Source organism: Rhineura floridana, chromosome 3 (assembly GCF_030035675.1).
Source record: "Rhineura floridana isolate rRhiFlo1 chromosome 3, rRhiFlo1.hap2, whole genome shotgun sequence".
NCBI classification, from domain to species: Eukaryota; Metazoa; Chordata; class Lepidosauria; order Squamata; family Rhineuridae; genus Rhineura; species Rhineura floridana.
The window spans coordinates 70,890,031-70,912,114 of NC_084482.1; the positions used below are offsets into that span (position 1 = coordinate 70,890,031).

At 41.5% G+C, this 22,084-nt stretch overlaps 2 protein-coding genes across 5 annotated transcripts in view; one reads left to right on the top strand and one right to left on the bottom strand.

Moving 5' to 3' along the window:
• Window positions 1–7,619, bottom strand: part of LOC133380035 (TBC1 domain family member 24-like) — a 32,161-nt gene extending 24,542 nt beyond the window's left edge. For all 3 annotated transcript variants that reach the window (XR_009761345.1, XM_061616497.1, XM_061616498.1), the window contains exons 1-2: window positions 7,445–7,619; window positions 104–1,139 (exon numbers count right to left, since the gene is read on the bottom strand). Coding sequence is in view for 2 of the 3 variants with exons in the window: in XM_061616497.1 (XP_061472481.1) it covers window positions 104–1,139; window positions 7,445–7,568 (1,160 nt within the window). In the remaining variant the exon portion in view is untranslated. The remainder of the gene's footprint in view (window positions 1–103; window positions 1,140–7,444) is intronic.
• STX8 (syntaxin 8) overlaps window positions 5,309–22,084 on the top strand; it is a 169,888-nt gene continuing 153,112 nt past the window's right edge. Inside the window, exon 1 of one of the 2 annotated variants that reach the window (XM_061616501.1) lies at window positions 5,309–5,339. The gene's annotated coding sequence lies outside the window, so the exon portion shown is untranslated. Of the gene's footprint in view, window positions 5,340–11,037; window positions 11,188–22,084 lie in introns of those variants that run through there. The other variant, XM_061616500.1, reaches the window with a different exon arrangement.

Consider the following 22,084-nt stretch of genomic DNA (forward strand, 5'->3'; position numbering starts at 1 on the left):
AGATGCTCTTGGAGGTCACTGATTCATAGGGTCGCTATAAGTCGTAATCGACTTGAAGGCACATAACAACAACAACAACAAGGTATAAATGAGATTCTTGTACCTGTGCTGCACTGTGGTTACTCCTTTCTCCACTAGGGCCTTCCTGTTCGCCATTTGAAGAAGCCAGATTTCTTTGCGAGAGAAAAGCCGAATGCCAAACGCCTTCTCTAGAAGCTTGTCAGCTGTCATGTGCTCATGAATGTCCCACATGAAAACCTGCAAGCTCCCCTTGATATCTGTCACCTCCAAGCCTTTTGAAGCCACGGAGAGCTGGTACTGCCTCAGCAGGGCCAGAGCAATTCGGTAAAGGACTTTCTGCCCCTCTAGAAGGTACACATCAAATATGCGGATAACATAATCAAATGGGAGGCCATCAAAGAGCCAGACCAGCCAATCAGAATACACTTCAAATATGTTATCCGATGAGCTCGCTATCAGTCGGTGGGCAGCTGGGCAGTGTTTGTTGGCTAAGTCACCAAAGGTCATGCATGAGGCCTCATAGGTGAGGAACGAGTGGTCTATGTAGGAGGTGTGGGGCGCATTGCAGTAGAGGAGCCGGCAAGTGTCCTCAAAACATTGGGCCTCATCTCGGCTGTAGTGGAGTATCAGGGCGGTCACAGCGGGAAGCAGGGGACAATAAGTGATGTCAGGATACAGGTTGGAAATGCAGATGAGTATCTTTTTCATAGCAGTTACCCCTTCTTTGGTGAGGCAGTATTCTGGCATGATGCTTCCTGTCAGGAATTCAGGCAAAGGATCAGTGCTCTCACTCTGGTTTCCAAACAGTTTGCTGGCAACATCATTGTAGACTTGGGCATCAGGGGTCATGAGCCGACATGGAATGTGCTGGACAATGTGCTGGTAAGCTTGTGCTCGTAGAGCATGACTTCTGGCCCAGTGTCCTTCCCTTGCCAACCTTTTAAGCTCCTTCATAGACTTGCCAAAGAGCTGCTCATTAATGTCCTGCTGCTCAGTCAACTTGGGAATCTTGTTCTGGTCCGCAAATTCACTGCATCCTAGGCAGGAGCTTGTGTCATTGTCCCACGGCTCAACCATGGAGGGGATTTGTAAGGGGAGTTTAGACGGATTGGCTGTCTCTGTAGAACCAAAACACCACTATATTTAGCACAATTTGTGTCACCATTTGACAGATTGCTTAAATCTTGCCTGAAAACTGTGAGTTAAAAGCAGTGGTATTTTAAATCAATCTCTCATGACTTGCACCCTCAGACAACTCCCTTTTAAAATTCAAACACAATCACCAATAATGTTATCGCTTGTCACGTCAAAGGCTTTCATTTAGCCCCCCTAAGTAACTCTTGACTATGCCTCTTGCTTACCTGGAGATGTGTGTGCGCGTGTGTGTATGTGTGTGTGTAAAATCTCCATTCATTGCCCAAGCCATTATTGCCTCTGTCCTCGCTCAGTACTGGCAGGTGATCACCCCCAAAGAGAATGTGGCCCTTGGGCTGAAAAAGGTTTCCCCACTCCTGGCACAGAGAGTTTAAATCCATAAACACAGTTTACAATAGACAAAAGTAGGTTCAATCATTAGGAAATCAAAATCATTAGGCATTTTTTTAAAAAGTATTCTAAAACTGGTTTATAAACCAAACTTCAGATGGTATGAAAAGACAAAAACAAATATTTGCAAAGTTACAAGTTTTTTCAGTGTCCATTTTTCAAAGCTAAAGCCTATCTAGAGCCTAAATTGCCAGCTTCCATTATGCCCATGTACATATTATTGAAGTGAATAAAGAGTTCAGAAACCTGAAACTTATTCCACAGCCATATTTTCTAATAGAAAGCTCCACCTCAAATTAAATATGAAATCTCCTGGATAGTAGAACCTTTTCTTTTAATGATGTGGCACTGCCAACACTGGGCAAAAAGGTATCCACCTGCTTGATTACATGGGCCAGGCAATTTTCCGGAGGATAGCTCATGAGAAGCCAATCAAGGCCTCAATAATATCATGTAGTGTAAGCTAGGCAACTGCATCTTCTCTAAGTAACAAGGTAGATTATCATTTAAATGAGACAGACTTGGGGACAGGCAGGCTGACACTGAATAGTCACTTCCTGGAAAGGCTGTGTCGGGAGAAAAGATATGCCCTGCCCATAGCTCCAAAATAAACAGATGGGTTACTTTGTTGATTCCCCAGGATGGAGTTTGGGCTTTCTAAAATAGAAGACAGAATGTAAAACTGGCCAAACTCAGAAATCAAGATGAATATAGGTCACATTAATAACTGCAGGTTTAATGTTTAATTGACCCTACTTTCTGATCTCCTAAAAAGTAAATGATAAAGTTATTTGTTAGTTAAATGAAATAGAATTTGGGTTGCACTGGAAAGCCCCATGCAAGTATTGTTAAATATACAGCTTTTCATTTCAGCTCTTCTGGCATCCTTCCCTAATTGCCATCATTCTTTATGGTCCCACCAATGCAGGGGACATGATCTGGTGCCAGAAACTTTTGGTCTGCACAGCTGGATCCTACACTGTGTGCCCATTGTTCTCTACATAGGGTTGCCAGGCTCAGGGCCTGAGACTGATCCTGTATCTTTAGGAGAAGAGAAAGTCAGCCAAGTGCAGGTGTTCTTGCAACACTGTAATGGGAAAAATCACAAGGTGGAATTCTCCCTTCCCCCTGCACAACTGTTAAAGATACGAAAGACCTCTTGGTTGCCAGGCCCAGCCTCCCATTTTTCCCATCACAGTGTAGCAAGAACACCTGCACTTGGCTGACTTTCTCTTCTCCTAAAGATACAGGATCAGGCCCTGAACCTGGCAACCCTATCTCTGCATTAATTCCCTTAGTACAGCTAGGAATGCAAACACCGTGTGCTCTATTTATGGAGTGAGGATATACATTAAAGGTGATCTACACCTAGGGTTCCCTAATGGTGGACCAGGTTGGCTCAGTGGAATGTACATAAGCCTTTTTGAAGATGCTCCTGCCAGTATTCACATAAGCAGTCAAAGACAGATTACTTCAGGATTAAGAGGCAGTTGCGTTTAGCACAAAGATAACATTCCATCACTTTGGCTCCTTATTTAAAAATTGGGGGGACTACAACTGAGACTTACAGAATGTTTTGCAAAAGAAACGTGAATGTTCCCTGCTAAGCCGTTCAAGGGGCTGCTATTCTTTTGACTTCCCAAACACAGTTGACTAGGTGTTCCCTCCCCTACATGTATATGATGTGACAGAGTAAGAACTGGTCCATCTTTACCAAAATATGCCAGATCTGTTTTACACAATATGCCTCTGAAATAGGGTTGCCAGGTTCAGGGCCTGAGACTGATCCTGTATCTTTAGGAGAAGAGAAAGTCAGCCAAGTGCAGGTGTTCTTGCTACACCATGATGGGAAAAATGGGAGGCTGGGCCTGGCAACCAAGAGGTCTTTTGTATCTTTAAAAGTTGTGCAGGGGGAAGGGAGGATTCCACCTTGTGGTTTTTCCCATTACAGTGTTGCAAGAACACCTGCACTTGGCTGACTTTCTCTTTTCCTAAAGATACAGGATCAGTCTCAGGCCCTGAACCTGGCAACCCTACTCTGAAACAAGGGGACTGGGTGCCCAAGTCCTAATGCTGTTTGTCTCTGCACAAGGCAAGATTCATTGGGAAGAGTAATTACTGAAGCCCTATAGAGGCCGAATAGTGAGAGCTGAAGCTGAAATACAAGAGGTGTGATTGTGCATGGTCCTGCAGGTGGAAGGAATAACAGATCAGCACGTTTGCTGTTGTAGGCTTGGAGATGATAGGGTTCAAAACTGTTTCCCCAGAATCTTTCATAATAGCTGCAAGTTAAATTATACTAAGCATTCAGTTAACACCTGTCGTCTAACAATTTATAGCATTGTTATATTATTAATTTGTACTGCAGAGATTCTACAGAAATAGAAATGCTGGAACAGAAACATGGGTGTCAGCTGCAATGGCTCAGTGCTGGGGGATGGGGAAAGAGGGAAGAGTAGCAAGTGGCAATCAAATGCAAAAACTATCTGGAAATTGTTACTTTCCTCAGACGTGAAGATGGTGTTGCGAGTCTGGAGATCTTGATTACTGTTAGCAAGTCTAGTTATAGTTTTCCCTAAAGTGTGGGCCTCATGCATTTAACAAAAGAATGTTAATATTCTTTGATAGCTGGGAATTTGTTTCCAGCCTTGCATTGTAATATTCATCAGAGTTTTGGAAGGTGACACATTCCAGTTCATTGGCATCTGCAGGCATTTGAGGGGGAGAATATATATGCATATATAACTAGCATCAGAGAACAGCTACAGTAGGACCCCACTTTACAGCGCTTCACTACAGCGTTCCGCTAATGCAGCGGTTGTCAATTGCAGAAAGGCCCCGCTCTTACAGTGCTTGTTCCGCTTTTACGGCTTTTTTTGCTGTCAGGCGCCATTTTGATCAATGTTAGTCAATGGGTTCCACTTTACAGCGGTTTTCGCTTTACAGCAGGGGTCTGGATCGTAACCCGCTGTATGAGTGGGGCCCTACTGTATACCATTTCTGGTAGATCTGGTGACTAAATAGTGGCAATGCCTAGGCACAAGGTCTACTAAGCTGAGTAGGCCTGGCCTTTGAGAAACTAGTTACCAGCTCTACCCTTTCACTGTCTCTCAATGGGTAGACCTGCTAGCCATCTAGATCTGGATAACATATTTCTGTCTACAACTCAATTTTTTCCCTGTCTCCCTTCACCCTTGCAGCCCTTAATCCGTTGCACTGCTGTTACATTCAACTTCCCAGCTCCCCCTCTGCATTTCCCTAAACCACAAACCAGGATAACAATACTGGTCTACACAGCATGGTTGTCCTACAGTACTCTTCCCCCAGTAAAACAGGTAAGCCAAGACTGGGTGCAGAGCTGGTATAATGCACACACTCTCAACCACCAGAACCCCAGACAATTTGGGTAATGTATAAAAGTGATGTGCTTTCTCTACATTGGGCTTTTTTTATGTTTACAAATTCAGGGGGAGGGAAGGCTCACATTAAAAAAGAAAAAGACTGGAGTTAGAAAATTCATGAACTGCTATCTATGTTGCTATCTTTTGTTTTTAGGTAGAAACACTACTGCTTGATTGCAGCTACACAGCATCTTGGATTCCTGAGTTGCTTTCTATGAGGCAGCAATTACTTCTCCCCCAGGAAAGACAGAGACAAAAAAAAGCCTTAACAAGGCTACATCACACTCACATTCTGTTTCTCTAATTGGCTGCATCTGCTTTGTGTAATGATAGGACTGACGCTGTGCTTATCACTTGGAAAGCAGGGAGCAGGTAAGAATATAGAAATCAATTAACTGAAAGCAAGCAACTGACCAAGCAGACTGACACCTGGAGTGGAAAAGATCTAGATAGTGGGGGTCCCTATGTACCACTTCCATAAACCATATGGAAGTTCTTGGGAACAAAAAAGTTAGATGGCAAAGGAAAATTACTCAGAAGATGAGGTAGACAAAGCATGTTGGGAAAAACATGTTGAGATGTAAAATCAGGCCAAGGGTTTATTGATATAAATTTGGGAAGGCTAAACTATGCTGGGGAGACCATCATAGTTGTCTGCAGACCCAGGGTGCCATGTAAACCCTAATCTGCTAAACCCTAATCCTGCATCTGGAAAAAAAAACACTTGAAAGTTAAATGTGCTGTTGGCAAATTCTTCAGTCCTGAAGTTGAAATAGAGTTCCCCCTGGAGGTAATCCTATGCTATTGCTGAAAAGAGTTGTGACCTCATCAGTGCTGAATACTTGTGGATAAGTAGATAGATCTGTTTTAGATAACATTATGTTCTGCAGCTTGTGCACTTCTGTATTTAAGGATTTGCTAATTCAGATCATGTTTGGAAAGCTAGTTTATACAACATATGTTCCATATCTACATGCCTTGCCCGTGTTCAGAAAGAATGGTCAGGTTAGACTAAATCGCTGAACACTTTCCTTAGTACCATATAACCATATTATGCTAATAAAAATACGTATATTTGAATTGTGCTGGAATAGAAACAATCTGTAAATGCATGCACCTTGTATGGTTCTCTCTACTAAGCACATCTCTAGCAACATTCGGGAAGGCGGGTCTGGAGGTTTTGAAAGGAGCCACACTCTTGCTTGCCCTGCCCTGCCCTGGTGCTGTATGTAGTTCAGGGATGGGGGACTTATGGCTGTCCAGATGCTGTAGGATTCCAACACTCATCAGCCCCAGCCCACATGGCCAATAATGGTCAGAGATGATGGGAGGAACAGTCCAGCAACATCTGGATCGCCTATCATTTCTTTTATTTAAGTTATTCTGTAACATTTTATTTCAAACCACATCAACACCACCTAATTACATAAAAATCTCTAAGCAATGTTCAACAACACATATACAGTAAAACCATTAAAACAGCAGTAAAATACAATAAAATGTTGTAATATACAAAGATATAGGGTCCAGCTTATTTATCAGGGAAAGCCTGGAGGGATAAAATGAATTGTCTTCAAGATGCCTGAAGCAGGTAACTGATGGCACTTCCTGAATGGTGGCATTCTAAATAACAGGGACAACAGCAAAAAATGCCCTTTTATGGATCATTGCTGTATGGCATCGACATTTCTACAGATCCTTTTCTAAAATAATATATAATGTTTTACAGTTTTTGTCTCCTTTATCCTTAACACAGCCTTGTAAAGTAGGTACTTCACAGCTGAGTATCTACCCCAAAATAACAATTAGTTCAATCTTCTACATGCCTACTCAGAATTAGGCCCCACTGAGTTCGATGGGGCTTAATTCCAGGCAAGAGCATATAAGATTGCAGTCCAAGTGAGCTTCATGAATGGGGCAACTTAATACATTGTTTTTACATTGTTTTAAATGTACACATAAAATAATGTGTGCACGTAACAAACGTTGCAAAGGCATCCATGTATAAAGATGTAATGGATCCATATGTCAAGCATGTATTTGGAAACAGAGTATTACATGTGCCAGGAAACAAACATTGTCCTCTTTGCAGTGTCACAGAGGATCCTGCTTCTTTCAAGTTGTATGGAACAGGCACTGTGGAAGGCAAATGTCTCAGCTGTGGCTCTGCACCACCTGACAACACAGTAGCCAGCATGCACCCATTGCCTCACAATGTGTGCACCAGTCCCGGGAAAATAAGAGAACTTGTGTCTTCCTCATCCAAACACAAAACTCTGCAACACACAAGTTCTAATATACCATTACAATTAACCATCCACTAAGAGTAAGTAACAATCCCAGCCTGCCAGCCTGGACTGCTCAAGCCACCTTCTAACATATAGATGCTGTATGGTAAAATCTGGAGTGACTCTATATACTCTTTTCCTGATGATCTGAGGAAGCTGTGGGTGTGGCCCCTCCAGGAAATGCCTTACCTTGTGTGGCCTCCAGGTTGTCTTCATTGGCATTTGCTCTTTTCCTTGTCCCTGTTTTGTCCAAAGGGAAATCTGCTCTGTGACTCCCAGCAGGGCTGGGACAGCTCAACCCAATCTGTAGCATCCTTTGGCCTTGTTTGAATGAGCTGGCTTAAGCTCTTTTCCTGGGCCTAATTTATTGGACCAGAGGCCTCCTGTGCAGCCAATGCCTCCCCTAAAGGAGATACTTATTTGGTGTAAACAGTGGTAAAACGTTCCCCCACCTACTCACTCATCCATGCCTGCCATATGTCCCTCTGACAAGCAAGATGTAAATATGCAAGATACTGATCAAAATATCAACAGGACCATTAAAAACAATCATTTATTTTTCCAAGGGTAAACTTTATTTTCCTGTGTGCCCCTTGCAATGTCATAAGAAAACTAGTCCCATGTGTACCAGACAAACAAATACACATACTGTACATGGATGGAGGGGGAAGGGGGAGGGGGGGAAGAGGTGGTGTCTCGATTTCTGTTCTTTTGATGATTAAATGTCCTTGAACTAACAGAACGTAAACACAAAACCTGGCTCTCAAAACTGCTTCCCGCTGGTTCCTTTGTTTCTGCTCGAAGACAGAAATAGAATCATGTGAGCAGTGAATGCCAAGTGTTTTAACTGACAAAGCTGTGAGGTTCGGAGTCTATAAAATCAAAGGGGGAAGGGAGGAGCTGATATAAATGTAGAACAGGACTAGGCTGGGGAAGGCTTTTACTTAACAGGACATGGGCTTAACATGTAATTTTGAGAGGAATACAAGTGGGCCAACACATTGTCAGAAAGTGCAAGACTGTCATTTGAGCTTTATCTAACCTTGGAAAGCACAGCAAGTGCTGAAGTGACTGTAATACTTGCACTGGGAATAGGGATGGAAGCATATATCAGTTTTGGTTCTCCCAGGCCACATTCACACCATTATTTATTCACACCACTATTATTCTACTTTAAACAGTCATGGCTTCCCCTAAAGAATTCTGGGAAGTGTAGTTTGTGAAGGGTGTTGAGAGTTGTTAGGAGACTCCCTTTTCCCCCTCAGAGAGCTACAATTCTCAGTGTGGTTTAAATCAGTCCCTCTTCCCAGAGAACTCTGGAAATTGTAGCTCTGCCGAATCTATTTTAAAGAAGCGGTGGGCAACCTATGGCTATCCAGATGTTGTTGGGCTGTTCCTCCTTGGGAAGAGATTCCTGTTTCCCTTACAGAGGTACAATTCTCAGAGTTCCCTGGGGAAAGGGTTTGATTGTTAAACCACTCTGGAAACTGTAGCTCTCTGAGGGGAATAGAGGGCTTCTCTAAGCACTCTTAACAAACTACAGTTTCCAGGATTCTTTGGGGGAAGCCACGACTGTTGCTAGTGGTATCATGCTGTTATACATGTATAGCGTAGATGGGGCCTAAAATTCAAATATCCACATTTCTGCAGCAGTCAGCGATTTTGTAAAAAAAAATTCTCATGAAAATTCATCATTTTCATGCAAATTTCTCCTACATGCAGCTTTGACTCACGCACACATTTTTGCAAACAATTTATTCTAATAGAATGTATTTTTATGTTATTTTCACTGATATATTCATTTTAACACACGTTTTCCCCTAATATATGCAGTTTGGTAAACAACTTTGTTGGAGAACTGAATGACAAAATGTGTGCGAATTCTGAAGGATGGCTGTGTTTCGGTTCGCATAGTGTTTTGGAAAGTGCAAATTAGATAGATTCGGCTTTAAGTACTTGCTGAATTGAACCCCCCCCTCCCTAATTGGGAATGAAGGTGGGAATGTAAGATGGGAAAGGGAATATAATCACTGGGAATCATTCACTACTAGAGTGACCTCCTGCTGCTAATGCAATGTATAATCTGTGTAGTACATCAATCTGTGCAGAAACGATGGCATAGTTTTTTTTTTGTTAAGGGTGCAATGATTTTGCCTCTTTAAAAACCTTGCTAAACCAAACACAACCTTCAATTTGCCACAGACAATCCCCAAGGCATTCCAACCCTCCTAATCACAATATAATCTTCTCCCTACAAACTTTCTTAAAGCATTCATCCAAATCCTAGAGACAGGCCTGAAGCAGGGATGGATGCTTTACCCCCCCCCTTTTTTTTAAAAAAATGTGTTCTTTTTAATTTATGACATGATAAGCAATGACAACCTCTGTTTAAAGAAGGATAGCTTGTTTTAAGAACAGGAACAATTTAAGAATTAGGACCTCTGAAATATTTAGTGAATAAGGCAGGGCAAGTGCACAACAAAAGCCTCATCTGGAAGATTCCCCCCCAAAGTCTGCTCGCTCAAGACTTTACCTGACTGAGGGTGGATTTTTCATTATCACAATTACCCTGTAATTATTTAAGTGATCCTGAAAAAACAGTCTGTGTAGTAACATGATCCTTGAAGAGTTAAATATTAGAACTTTGTATTATGGGCTAGAGTTACACTCCACCCCTTCGACTTTCCTTTGCTTTTCAGTTTCAGTTGTGCTGTATGCCCAGCCCGCAATAAAGAAGCATGTTTGCTTGCAGAAAGAAGTAAGAGTTTGTTTATTTTGAAGTTATAATGAATAGAGCAGCATTGGGTGGTTATTGTTAATGGGTGTAATAAAGAAATAACTTAAAGTGATCTGAAAAAATGGCGACTCTTTACTCTTTTAAAGCACTCCCTATACTCACAATCATAGTGACAATTCTTTCCTTCTTTTTCTTGATTACTTGATGGCAAAGGATGAAACCAGCCCTAGAGGAATAGAAATATTGCTGTATACACTACAGTTAGCTAGCTAGGCTATAACTCAGACCTAATTTCTGATACTCCCAATATGTGAAGCTCAACATAAGGCCTTTTCACAATTTCACCTAGACAGAAAAACCAACCCAGATAGTAGGAGGGACTCTCAAGGAGGAGTTGAACACACCCTATAGTATTTATTTTCTCTCTGCCCTTCCATAAACTTGTAGTATGGACAAGTTTGTTTTTCAGATGGAATCTAAAACTGAGATACTTAATGCAGCATCAAAGCCAAGCTCAGGAGCACACTGTCTTTACCAAAGTAGTTCAGTTCACGAAGAATCAAAACACAGGGACAGATCAGAGGTGAAAGAGGACTGCAGCTATAAGCAAAGTCAATCTTTTGAGTCTGGTATTCCTGGGGATCTCTCAAAAAAGAGTAAGACAGACTTCATGCAAGTTAACACACTCTCTGGATGTAGGAGGAGCGCCGGGGAAGGTTACTGCCTTTCCCTTCCCCTGGCCTGGCTCTCACATTCTCTCCACCAGCGGGGACGGAGGGGTTGGCTGACGCTATGTGCCTCTCCCCCCCCCATGCTCCACCTAGAAATGTGGCTGCCCCACTTGACTAGGAAGGTTGCCTACAGGGCTGCTTAGAGGGCTGGCACTAGAGTTGCCAGCTGATCAGAAATACACAGCCTAGCATGCTCCTGTTCCTTTAACAGCATCTTAATCGACAGAAATCATCAGGTGGAGCTTTTCACAGCCTCTAGAGACAAGCTGATGTTAAGATTTCTGTAGGTCAAGCTGATGTTAAAAGAACAGGAAGAGAGACGTGTTTGGGTTTTTTTACATGGTACCTGTTGCCAGTGCCACACAACGGCCCCAAACAAACTACTTTCTTTTCCAGTCTTGCTTGCTGTTGTAGCCACACTCTAAGTTTGCATCATCATGACATGTTTGAATATCTACTCAGAAGTAAGTACCACTAATCAAACATACATAGAGAAGATTGCCAAATACATTCTTTCTTGTATATTCCTGACATGCAGCAATATGGAGGATCATTTCCTTGAGCTCTTCCAGATGAATTGGAGCAAGCCAAATGGAGGTAGATAAAAGGAACTAATTAAAGAATTGTGAGCAAGGGATCACTTTTTCATGAGATTTTAATGGGGAAGAAATGAAATATGCAGATGCCCCGTTCCCTCCAGATGAGGAATGCAGCTGAACATAATTAATATTTCACGATTACTTCACGTCAAATATCCAAAGAGAAGAACTGAGCCCTGCATCTTCTTAATCCACTTTGCTAAAGGGTTCCAAAAAAGTGAAGAGGGAAAAGAAAATTGTGATGCATGGTGTGTTGAGATCAATCTTGTTACAGGAGAATGAGAGAGAGAAAGAATAGATGCTACTGCCACTAGCAGAGTAATCAGTGTTCCATGTAGTATGTGCTCTGACAGTAGCATGGGGAACAAGGGCATTCAGTGGAGCACACTTTTGAGATTTAAGGGCATCATCTGAACACTTGGCTGAGCTCTGATTTCAGCTGGGGATTTCCAGCATGAAGTTGATGCTCTTGGCCACTACATTAGGATACAAAAAATAAATTAAAAAATCATGCTCAGCATGGATTCATTGGCTTGGTTCACACATAGTGCTAAACCATGACACATTAACAATTGTCAATAGGCCATAGTTAAAGCTGAGGCATTTGGCAGATTATCACTTAAACTTGGTTTTATTACATCACAGAATAGTTAAAGGTAGTGCTGGATCGGGCCAATTTGGGGGACCTATGTTGGGTGGGTGCAGCCCCAGAACAGTCAGGTTGGGCCTTCTAGAGTGATCTGGGGCTGACAGAGTATGGAGCAGGCAGAAAGAAGTAGGTTAGGCTGCAGGCATCTGTTCCCAGCAAGGGAATACATGCACACACACACATCATCAAACTGAGGAGGGTTGAACCCTCCACTCACTAGTTAGTGGGAGGAGGGTATAATCCTGCTGGCTGGAGGAGGGTGCTTTGCTAGTGTGTTCCCCCGCAGGGAATGCATTGTGGAAGCAGACCCCAGGATCATTGAAAAAGGGTGGCTGAGACTGCAGAGGTCCCAAGGTGGGAAGAGAAGACCTAACCCTGAGTCTGGGGGTTGGGAAGAGAAGGAGAGAAGAACTGGCTATACAAGGGCTGAAGTAAAAAGTGGGGAAGGGTAGAGACTGAGCATGATTGACAAAAAAGCCAGATTGGGAAGGTCCTACCTGGGAAGGGAGATCACAGGAAGGGTGCCCAGTCTGGAACCATCACAGGAAGTGGATGGGGAGAAGAATGGATGGAAGGACACAGCCCATGACTGCCCCCAGTGATGCAAGAGTTGGCTTGGGCAGCCACAGCAAGTGAGATAGGTCCACCTTAGATAACCACTTCCCACAACATGTTGTTTGCAGCAACAGTGACAGCAGCCAGGTAAGGGGCGACTTTGGAGTGGAAGGCGGTAGCATCATCAGTGGCGGTGGCAGCAGTGGGGATGGCTGGGGCCTGAACTGCACTGAGCTAGGACATGTTGGTAGCAGTGGCATGGGGAGGGGGGAAAGAGGGGAGGGCAAGCAGGGCAGGTATGGCAGCTGAGCACAGGCTGCAGCAGGCAGGAGCCACCTGCTAAGGGTAACATCCTGCTGGCTGCAGGAGTCTGCTTCACCAGCATGTTCCGCACAGTGAATGTACTGGTGAAGCAGCAGCCAGCAGGACTGAACCCTCTTGCTCTCTGCAGTGCAGTTGGGAGGGAAGGAGATGCAGTGTCTCCTTGCCCTGCCCCCTCTCAACCATATGTTTAATTAGGTCTGCTCCCCAATTGATTAGGGGCTAAATTCAGGTTGGATTGGGTACATTTGCACAGCCTGATTTAAAGCACCAGTGACAGCAGCTGAGACTGAAAAGTGGTGTGAATTTTATTTTTTTGCTACTTTTCATTCACGGCTCTGTAGCCTCTGGGCTGTCATAACCCCTAAATCTAGCAGTGATCTGGACACAGAGTCAGAGGCTGCAGGAGTGCCAGCTGAGGAGCTGAGTAAGGACTCAATGCTGACTGCTAAAGGTAGGGAGACCATTGTACTTGAGACACCGTGAGAGAGGCTATGCAGTGGAGAAGGAGTGCCTATCTTAAGACCAGAGGTTTGGCCCTTCAAGGTTCTGGTATTCTCTACAAGGGGTTGGAGCCTGGATTAGTAGTCTGGAGACTTGAAAGGGCTCAGTCTACTCCAAACCTTTGTTGGAGCAAGTTGCTCAGTTGGAGCTATCCATGGTCTGGTAGCCTTGCATCCACACCAGCCGCTTTCTCCATAGGATCCAGCAACAGACCAGAACATGATATAGGGAGTGATGGCTTCTTAACCGTAGTTAAAGAGGAGGTCTAAGTTCACATGGAATTTAAGCTATGATTAACTTTAATTAATGAAGGCTTATAAACCAGCTACAAAGCTTGGTTAACGAGCAACCCTAACCCCAGAAGCTACTTGGCTGGGTTCACATATAATGCTAAGCCTTGGTTTAATAAACCATAGATGAATAAATTATGGTTTAGTATTATGTGCAAACCATGTGTGACCTTGGGTGTATCATAATCTCTCAGGTTCAGCTTTCAAAGTTAAAATGGATGAGAAAAATAAATACTGCCATGTAACTTATAAAGAAGAGGGCACCATAGATTTTTCTTTTTGTGGTTGATGTGTCTGTTGTTACTGCTAAGTGAGCAAACACTCATTTGGGATTCATCCATCTCTCTCATCCTGCAAAGCTTAATCAGTGACCTACCCTTTGTTTACCAAGAGGAATCATTGAGCTCTCTAAAAATTATCATGGAGTAACATACAAAGGTAAAACCTCACTGTTTCTGTGATCCCAGGGTGTGAGTGCCAAGTAGAAACATTTACAAAAGAATTAACAAGGAAGGGCAGGGAAGTCCAAAAATAGAATGACCAGAAAAGAGCTCCTTGCCAAAGCTGACAAATGGTAATCTCCTACATTATGAGAACAAAAGAATTTTCATATCAGTATCCTATTTTGAATGTCTCCCCAGATAAATGTTAACCCCCCCCATGCTTTTAGTTTTTAGAACTATTTTGTCTTCCCCCTGCTGAGTGCTGCTTACTGATTTTATGCCACCGGATGGTTTCATGCTGCTTTTTATTAACTTTGTGCTGGTGTTGCTTTTCAACATTGATTGTTTTGAGTCCTGTGTTGATTGTTCTTGTATTCTATCTATTGGTTTTAATTTGTGAACCATCCAGAGGATACAGTTGATTGGGTGGTTCAGAAATGCCTAAATTAAAGCTGTTTGTGAATACATGGAAGAATAGGTGACAGTCATGAAATCAATGCACCTGGAGGATCAGGTCAGAGCAGTGGATTGGATTGCTGGGCTTGGATTGTCAAAATGGGAGATCTTTCTTCAAATCATTCATCCTCAGTCACAAGGTCAGTAGGTCTGGCCTACCTCATGGAAGAAGTGTTCTGAGGATAACTAAGCTGCTATTTGCATTTGAAAGGAGACTCACAGGAAGTCTTATAGGAAGCCATTGTATACACCTCCATTGGCCATTTAGTTCAGCATTGTCTGCACTAGTGGTGGGGAACCTGCGACCCTCAGCCTTATTTCAAGTGGCCCACCAGATGCTGTGGCCACACTCTTGTTCTCTGGACTGCCCCTTTGGGAATCACTTCAGGGGGAGGGAGAAATGGGGTGGCAAAGAGAGATAATAGTGCTGAAAGTTCTGCCCTTTTGGTTCTGGCTCTGCCCACCATTAGCTGTGGCCCCCAGTAGACTTACTCTGTTTGTCAATATCCCTTCATGGGGGAAAAAGGAGTTTTCTCATCCCTGGTCTTAACTGTGACTGGAAGATGCTCTCCTGGATTTCAGATAAGGTCTTTCCCAGTCCTACCTGGAAATATTAGAAATTGAACTTCCAATGTTCCGCTTGCAATATGAGTGCTCTACTAGTGAGTTACAGACTGGCCTCACAATACAAATAGTAGCTTCAGAGGGACAATTTTTGTTGATCCCATGATGGGACGGCAGAAGGAAGGAAGGATTAAGTTCTCCCTCCTTTTTCAGGTCATGATCCTGATCAGAGGTTCCCATGGCAGCTATTTTTTTAAAGCAGTCATGTTAAATGCAACAACTCATTTAATGTAACATGTAGTGTGGCCCTAAGTGTTCCGTACTTTCTGCACCTCCAAGCATTTGCTTTTACTTATTTCTTCAACATCACCAAAATAATGTAGATACGTTCCTACAGAACCTCCAGGGAAATTACCATTTTGGGCAGTATACAGTTGCACCACAGGGAATGAGCAATGGGGTGGGAATGTGGCAAGGAGAAGGAAGAGGCCAGAAGATATAATTAAGGATATAGTTTGCTTCTGTAAACGTTGCTGCTCTTAAACTCTTGACTGATTGCTTTCAAGTACAGGAGAGATGCCAAAACACCCTATTAATGATTATTAGCATCTTTGTCATGAATGTACTCAATGAATTTGTTGAATGAATGTATTCAAACAGACTGTCACATGACCTATCTGTTATGATCTATTTGAAACAGGCTTGCTGAGGGTAAGGTGAAAGAGTTCCAAGTACAAAGGGTATTTGGAGCCCATAGCTAATAGGTATCCATTTACGCTTGTTTAAGGTTGTTCTCGAGAGCCAGTGTGGTGTAGTGGTTAAGGTGTTGGACTACGACCTGGGAGACCAGGGTTCGAATCCCCACACAGCCATGAAGCTCACTGGGTGACCTTGGGCCAGTCACTGCCTCTCAGCCTCAGAGGAAGGCAATGGGAAACCACCTCTGAATACAACTTACCATGAAAACCCTATTCATAGGGTCGCCCATAAGTTGGAATCGACTTGAAGGCAATCCATTTCATTTTTCAAGGTTGTTCTCTGCTCAGCAACTGACACAATGCATCGGTTTCATCTACCACTTTCATCCACAACCTACTTTAAACAGATCCAACAGGAACCTTTTCTCCTCCAGGCCCTAGTCTCCCTTTTTGACTTGGAGTTAAGGTCATAGAATGGAACGTTTCTGCCACTGATGGTTATATGTGTTTAACTTATATGCAGGGGTGTAGTCATCTAGGGTCGAAGGAGTGTGTTCACCTCTGAGAAGGGCCCTTGTCCTTTTAGAGTGAAAGAAGGTAAGTCAGTTAGAAGACTCTTCTCAGTGGCTAACACACAGCCTCCACTTTCATGCTGATTGGCTCTTAGGGATGTCTGTTGTAGTGGAGTGAAGACTTGAAGACAACACAGAAAGCAAGGGAAAGTGGAAAGGGGGTGTAGCTGTGAGATGTGCTTGTGACTCTCATGAAGGGACCCTGCATTTCTGAATTTGCCACCACGCTACTGCTTATATGTGTTAAATTCTATCAGAAATGATTAAGGAATGTCAAAATTATTTATTAATTATTATTATTATATTTATATCCCACCCTTCCTCAATGGAACACAGAATGGCTTCCCCTTTTTATCCTCACAACAACCTTGCAATGCAGGGTGACAGAATAAGGCACCAAATTTAAAAAGCAGCAACTTTTTGATTCACAGGAAGTAAAGAGTGTGCTCCTGATTCTTCTTCATTTTAGATGGCTTGAAGTTTCCCACTGCTGATATACAAGACACCAAATGTGGGGAAAGGTTGGCATGGCTTGCCCACAATGGCCTGGTGGAACTAATTGCTGTAATGTAAGGCAGGGTGAAATATAGTCCATTCTTATAAGTGTTGTGGTTGTATGGAGATTCGCATCCAGGTCTCCCAGTCTAAGTCCAACACAGTAACTCTGATGCTTCAAGTGACTAGGCTAGGATATGCTATATGCAACTACTGTAAATAAAATGTGGTTGTATGAATCCTCTCTTCTCAATCCTTTGTAAAATTTTCATAGATGCAAGTTCCAGAGTTCAGTGGGATTTAATTCCAAGTAAGCATACAAAGGATTTTATCCTTCATTGATATCTGGATGTTAGCCACAGTTGACAATATATAACTTGGTAACATAGTGGCTGTGTCTGGAGCAATACATTTGTGTTTATTCTTTTTAAGCTTGAGGTTGGGAAATACCCCTCGTAAGCATTTCTTCTGCCTGGTATTATCATGTTAAACAAACCCACATACACACAAAAAACTCTGCACCTTTGATAACTGCTTGATGTACATAAATTTAAAAGTAATTAGAAAAGGTTCTTCTGCTAAATTTCCCCATGTCAGGTTATTGTCAAGAGTACTGAAGAAGGACCAGTGGGGGGAAAAGGGGGTGGGGGAGTAGCAACCCTATCCCCTTCCTGAAACTGTCAATCTCACTCCCTCTCCTCCTTTCTTCCATAAAACATTTTTGTACCTATCTCAAGTTACTCTTTATTCTTGTCTTCCTTTACTGACGTCTGTCCATTCCCTTAGTCTTTGTCCTGTCCATTTATCAACTCTGTTTTGTGCACTGCACCAGCCACACCATCTTCACAAAATAAATGATATCAATATATTTTTATTAATTGGCACAATAAATTTATCTTCATGCAGGGCTGGTTAGTAACAACGGTAGTAATCAATAAAATGTTTATTTTTAGGTTTCCGGCACACACACAAATTATTACATTTACTAATGAACATAATTTCCCCTCTGTACAGCACTTTCCCATTCACAATTATTATAGCAGCATAATTCAAACCATATTTATGATTTGGGATGCACTTTACATGGAATAACAACTTCTGCTGACAGGGCTCTTTCCTGTGCCATTGCTTGATCTCCATGCCAAGAAAAGCTTCACTGGCTAAATTTCCACATGCCAGGTTGCTATTAAAAGCACAGGACTGGGTCCACATAACACTATACATTTGCCGCAGTTATGGTGGCTGCAAGTTCAAAGATTAGCAGAGCTTAGCACATTATAATTTTAAAACAGCAATAACAATTAGTATAAAATAGCAATAAGAATCAGTAATCACAACATGGAGGAAAACAACACAATGCCTTACAACCAGGAGAGAGTAGAGTCATTTATAAAGGAGTGCCAGACTTGTCAAGAAGTAATGGATTAACAAAATTAAAAATAAAAGTGTGGTAACAATTTAACTGATCGCTCCCTTGCATGTTTGTGATCCAAACACTGATTACACAGGCACTGCATGCATGGATGCTCACTTTTCAGTCTCCTCAGAGACTGCACTCTAGGTTGTCAGTAAAAAAAAGTATAAAGGTAAAAGGTCATGAAATTAGATGGGTGCCTATCCTGCAGATAACTATGCTGAGGAGTTCTGAACTAAGAATCATTTACAGCAGAGGTGGGGAAGATGTGTTCTTCCAGATGCTGTTGGATTTAGGGTTGCCAGGTTCTTGGCCTGACACTGATCTTGTACCTTTAGGAGAAGAGAAAGTCAGCCAAGTGCAGGTGTTCTTGCAACTTTGTAATGGGAAAAACCACAAGGTGGAATTCTCCCTCCCCTCTCCACAACTTTTAAATATACAAAAGACCTCTTGGAGGCCAGGAGGTCAGAAGTGATCACAGGAGTAAGTTTTGCTCTGTTAGTTTGCCTAGTATAAGGATAGACCAATATTCTGGTTTAGTTTAGTGTGCAAATTATAGGCCAATATACTTAATGCAGATGCCAAGATTTTAACATTACTTGCAAACAGACCTCAGACTGTTATTAGAATGTTAGTACACCCAGATCAGGTGGGTTTTATTCAACAAAGGCAGGGATCAGATAATTTAAGGTTGGTAGCATATCTGGTTGCTTTGTATGATAAAAGAACTGATGTGGCTTCAATTATTTCTCTTAATACTGAAAAAGCATTTGACAAAATATATTGGCATTGACAGTTTATTTTGGTTACTTTGAAAAAATTTGGGTTTCTCAGCAATTTATGAATTGAAATAGAACCTTATGCCTTTTCCTCCAACCACAGGTGAGGACAAATTGAATTCTTTGGAGCGAGTCTGGTTTACAGCAGCGGTGGGGAATCTTTTTGGGCTGGTGGGCCAGATAGTTATATGTGCCCGGCTTCATGGGCCAACCTTGACAGGTGGGTGGGACAACCTACCTGCTGATCATATGACATCATTATGAGTGACAGATGGGTGTCCTGTCTACCTATCAAAGTCCCTTGTGCTCCACTTCCCATTCGCCCAACAGCAGCTGATTGCTGAGCACTTGGGAACCACAGCACAAGGAGCTTTGCCAGCCCTATGCTCAGCAACATATCAAGCAATTGGCTGGCAAAGCTGCTTTCTGCAGGGATCAGGTACGCGACTGAGCTCTCTGTGGGGAACCTGGACATGCAGCCAATCCAACAGGCTTTAACTCATTGCCCGTCAGTTGAGGAGTACTGACTTCAACCCAGCTTTCTGCAGGATTGGCTACATGTCTGAATTCTCCATGGGGAACTTGGTTGCACAGCTGATCCAGCCACATCTCTATCTACCCCACACCGATGTCACATATGATGTCAAGTGTGGGGCAGGTGGGCATGATTTGGGCAAAACCACTTTGCCGGACCAAATTTAGAGAGAGGTAGGACAGAGTGCTGCCCACTTTCTCCTTTGATATTTTTGTTTAGAGTCACTGGCATGTGCAATTAGACAAAACAGAGAGAGGCATGTTTTTGTGTTTGAACAAGTGGAATTTAAAATAGCTATGTATGCAGATGATTTGTTACTATTTATTAGTATGCCCTAATCAGGTATACTGGAACTATTAAAACTGATTAATAATGTTGGTGTGATTTCTGACTATGTGATTAATTGGTTAAAATCTGAATTAATGCCAGTGGGCACTATTAAGTTATCTAGTTTATACGCTAATTGGCAGTTTTGTTGGTACCCAGACATTCTAACATATTTATGTATTTTGGTTCCTAGAGATATTTCTCAAATGATTAAACTGAATTTAAATAGATTAATAACAGATGTCTCTTGATTTAGAAAGATGGACATTACTTGGATTTAGTATTTGGAGTAAGGTTAATACACTTAAGATGAATATTTTGTAACAGATAATTTATGTGCTTTATGGTATTTCTTTACATGTTCCCCAAGTGTATTTTCAAAACTTTAATACAGCATTTCAAAAGCTTGGGGGGGGAACTTTCCCACCTTGTTTTTTTCACTTTAATAAATGCAGTTGTCAATACTGGAAAATGAAATCCTTCTTCCAAATCTTAGTCCATGCCATAAGGCATACTTTCAGCCCATACAAATGACTGCCAACTTCTTTTTCTGCAAATACTCCCACATGGGTAATTTTGAAGATGATATATTTGGCACCCCTTTATGGATGGATGGTGGTAGGGCCCACATATATAAAAGGACTATTTCCACCTGCAATTTCAAGCGGCTGGAGAGGCATGGTGTATAATGCCTTGACCCATGCTAAATTAACTCTATGGGGTAACCCAGATTTGAAAATAGAGGGGCAATCCTTTTTGTAGAAGAAGTGGGCTGACAGTGGGATTTATGTTAGACCAGTTAATAGGATTTTTTTTATATAATAATTTTTTTATTATTCAAATTTTTATAAAAGCAAATACAAATACAACAAAAACAATACAACAGAAAAAAATAAAAGAAAAAGAAAAACTTGACTTCCGATTTGTTACAGATCAGCTATAAGTATATAATATATATCAAACCTGTCTCCTAGAACATACGAAATTCACTTTTTTCCAAAGTCTATCTTAATTAATCGTCAAATCCCATTATCATCATTTCATTTTTTTCTTTCAACAAAAAGTCCAAAAGAGGCTTCCATTCCTTAAGAAATGTATCTGTCATTTTTTCTCTAATAAGACATCTCAATTTGTCCATCTCAACTAAGTCCATTAATTTCAATAGCCATTCTTCCATTGTTGGTATCGATTCCATTTTCCACTTTTGTGCATATAGTAATCTTGCTGCCGTGATCATATATAATATTATTCTTCCATATTTCTTTTCCTTTTGTTTATCCATAAAACCCAATAAAAAAAATTCTGGTTTTGACTGAATATTTATCTTTAAGATTTTTTGCATCATCCTACCTATCTGTGCCCAAAATAATTTTGCCTGTTTACACAACCACCACATATGATAAAAAGATCCTTCTTGTTGTTTACATTTCCAACATACATTAGAAACATTACTATACATTTTTGACAACTTTTCTGGAGTCATATACCAACGATACATCATTTTATAAAAATTTTCTTTAAGATTATAACATAATGTAAATTTCAAACCTTTTTTCCACATATTTTCCCATTGATCCATTTGTATATTATAACCAAAATTTTTGCCCACTTAACCATACACTCTTTTACTTGTTCTTCTTCCATGTCCATTTTTAATAAAAAATTATACATTTTTGCAATTATGCATTCATCATTTGTACACAAACCTATTTCAAAATCAGATTTATTTATTTCAAACCCATACATTTTCTTGTCCATTTTAAATCTTTCTAACAATTGTAAATAGGCAAACCATTGTGAACTATATCCTTCCTTTATTAGTTGTTCTCTCTCTTTCATTATATATTCACCATGCACATTTTCTAATAGTTCTTGGTAAGTTAACCATTTCTCTTTTCCAGCCATTTCTCTTCGATAAAATGCTTCTTGACTTGAAACACATAGAGGTATTTTCGAAAAAAAACTTGTTTTGTATTTATTCCATATATTCAACAAAGGACGTCTTATAAAATGATTATTAAAATCCACATTAACTTTTACTTTATCATACCATAGATATCCATGCCATCCCCACTTCAGGTTGTGACCCTCCAAATCCAATAATCTTTTATTCCTCAATAGAATCCATTCCTTTATCCAGACTAAGCAACAAGCAGCAAA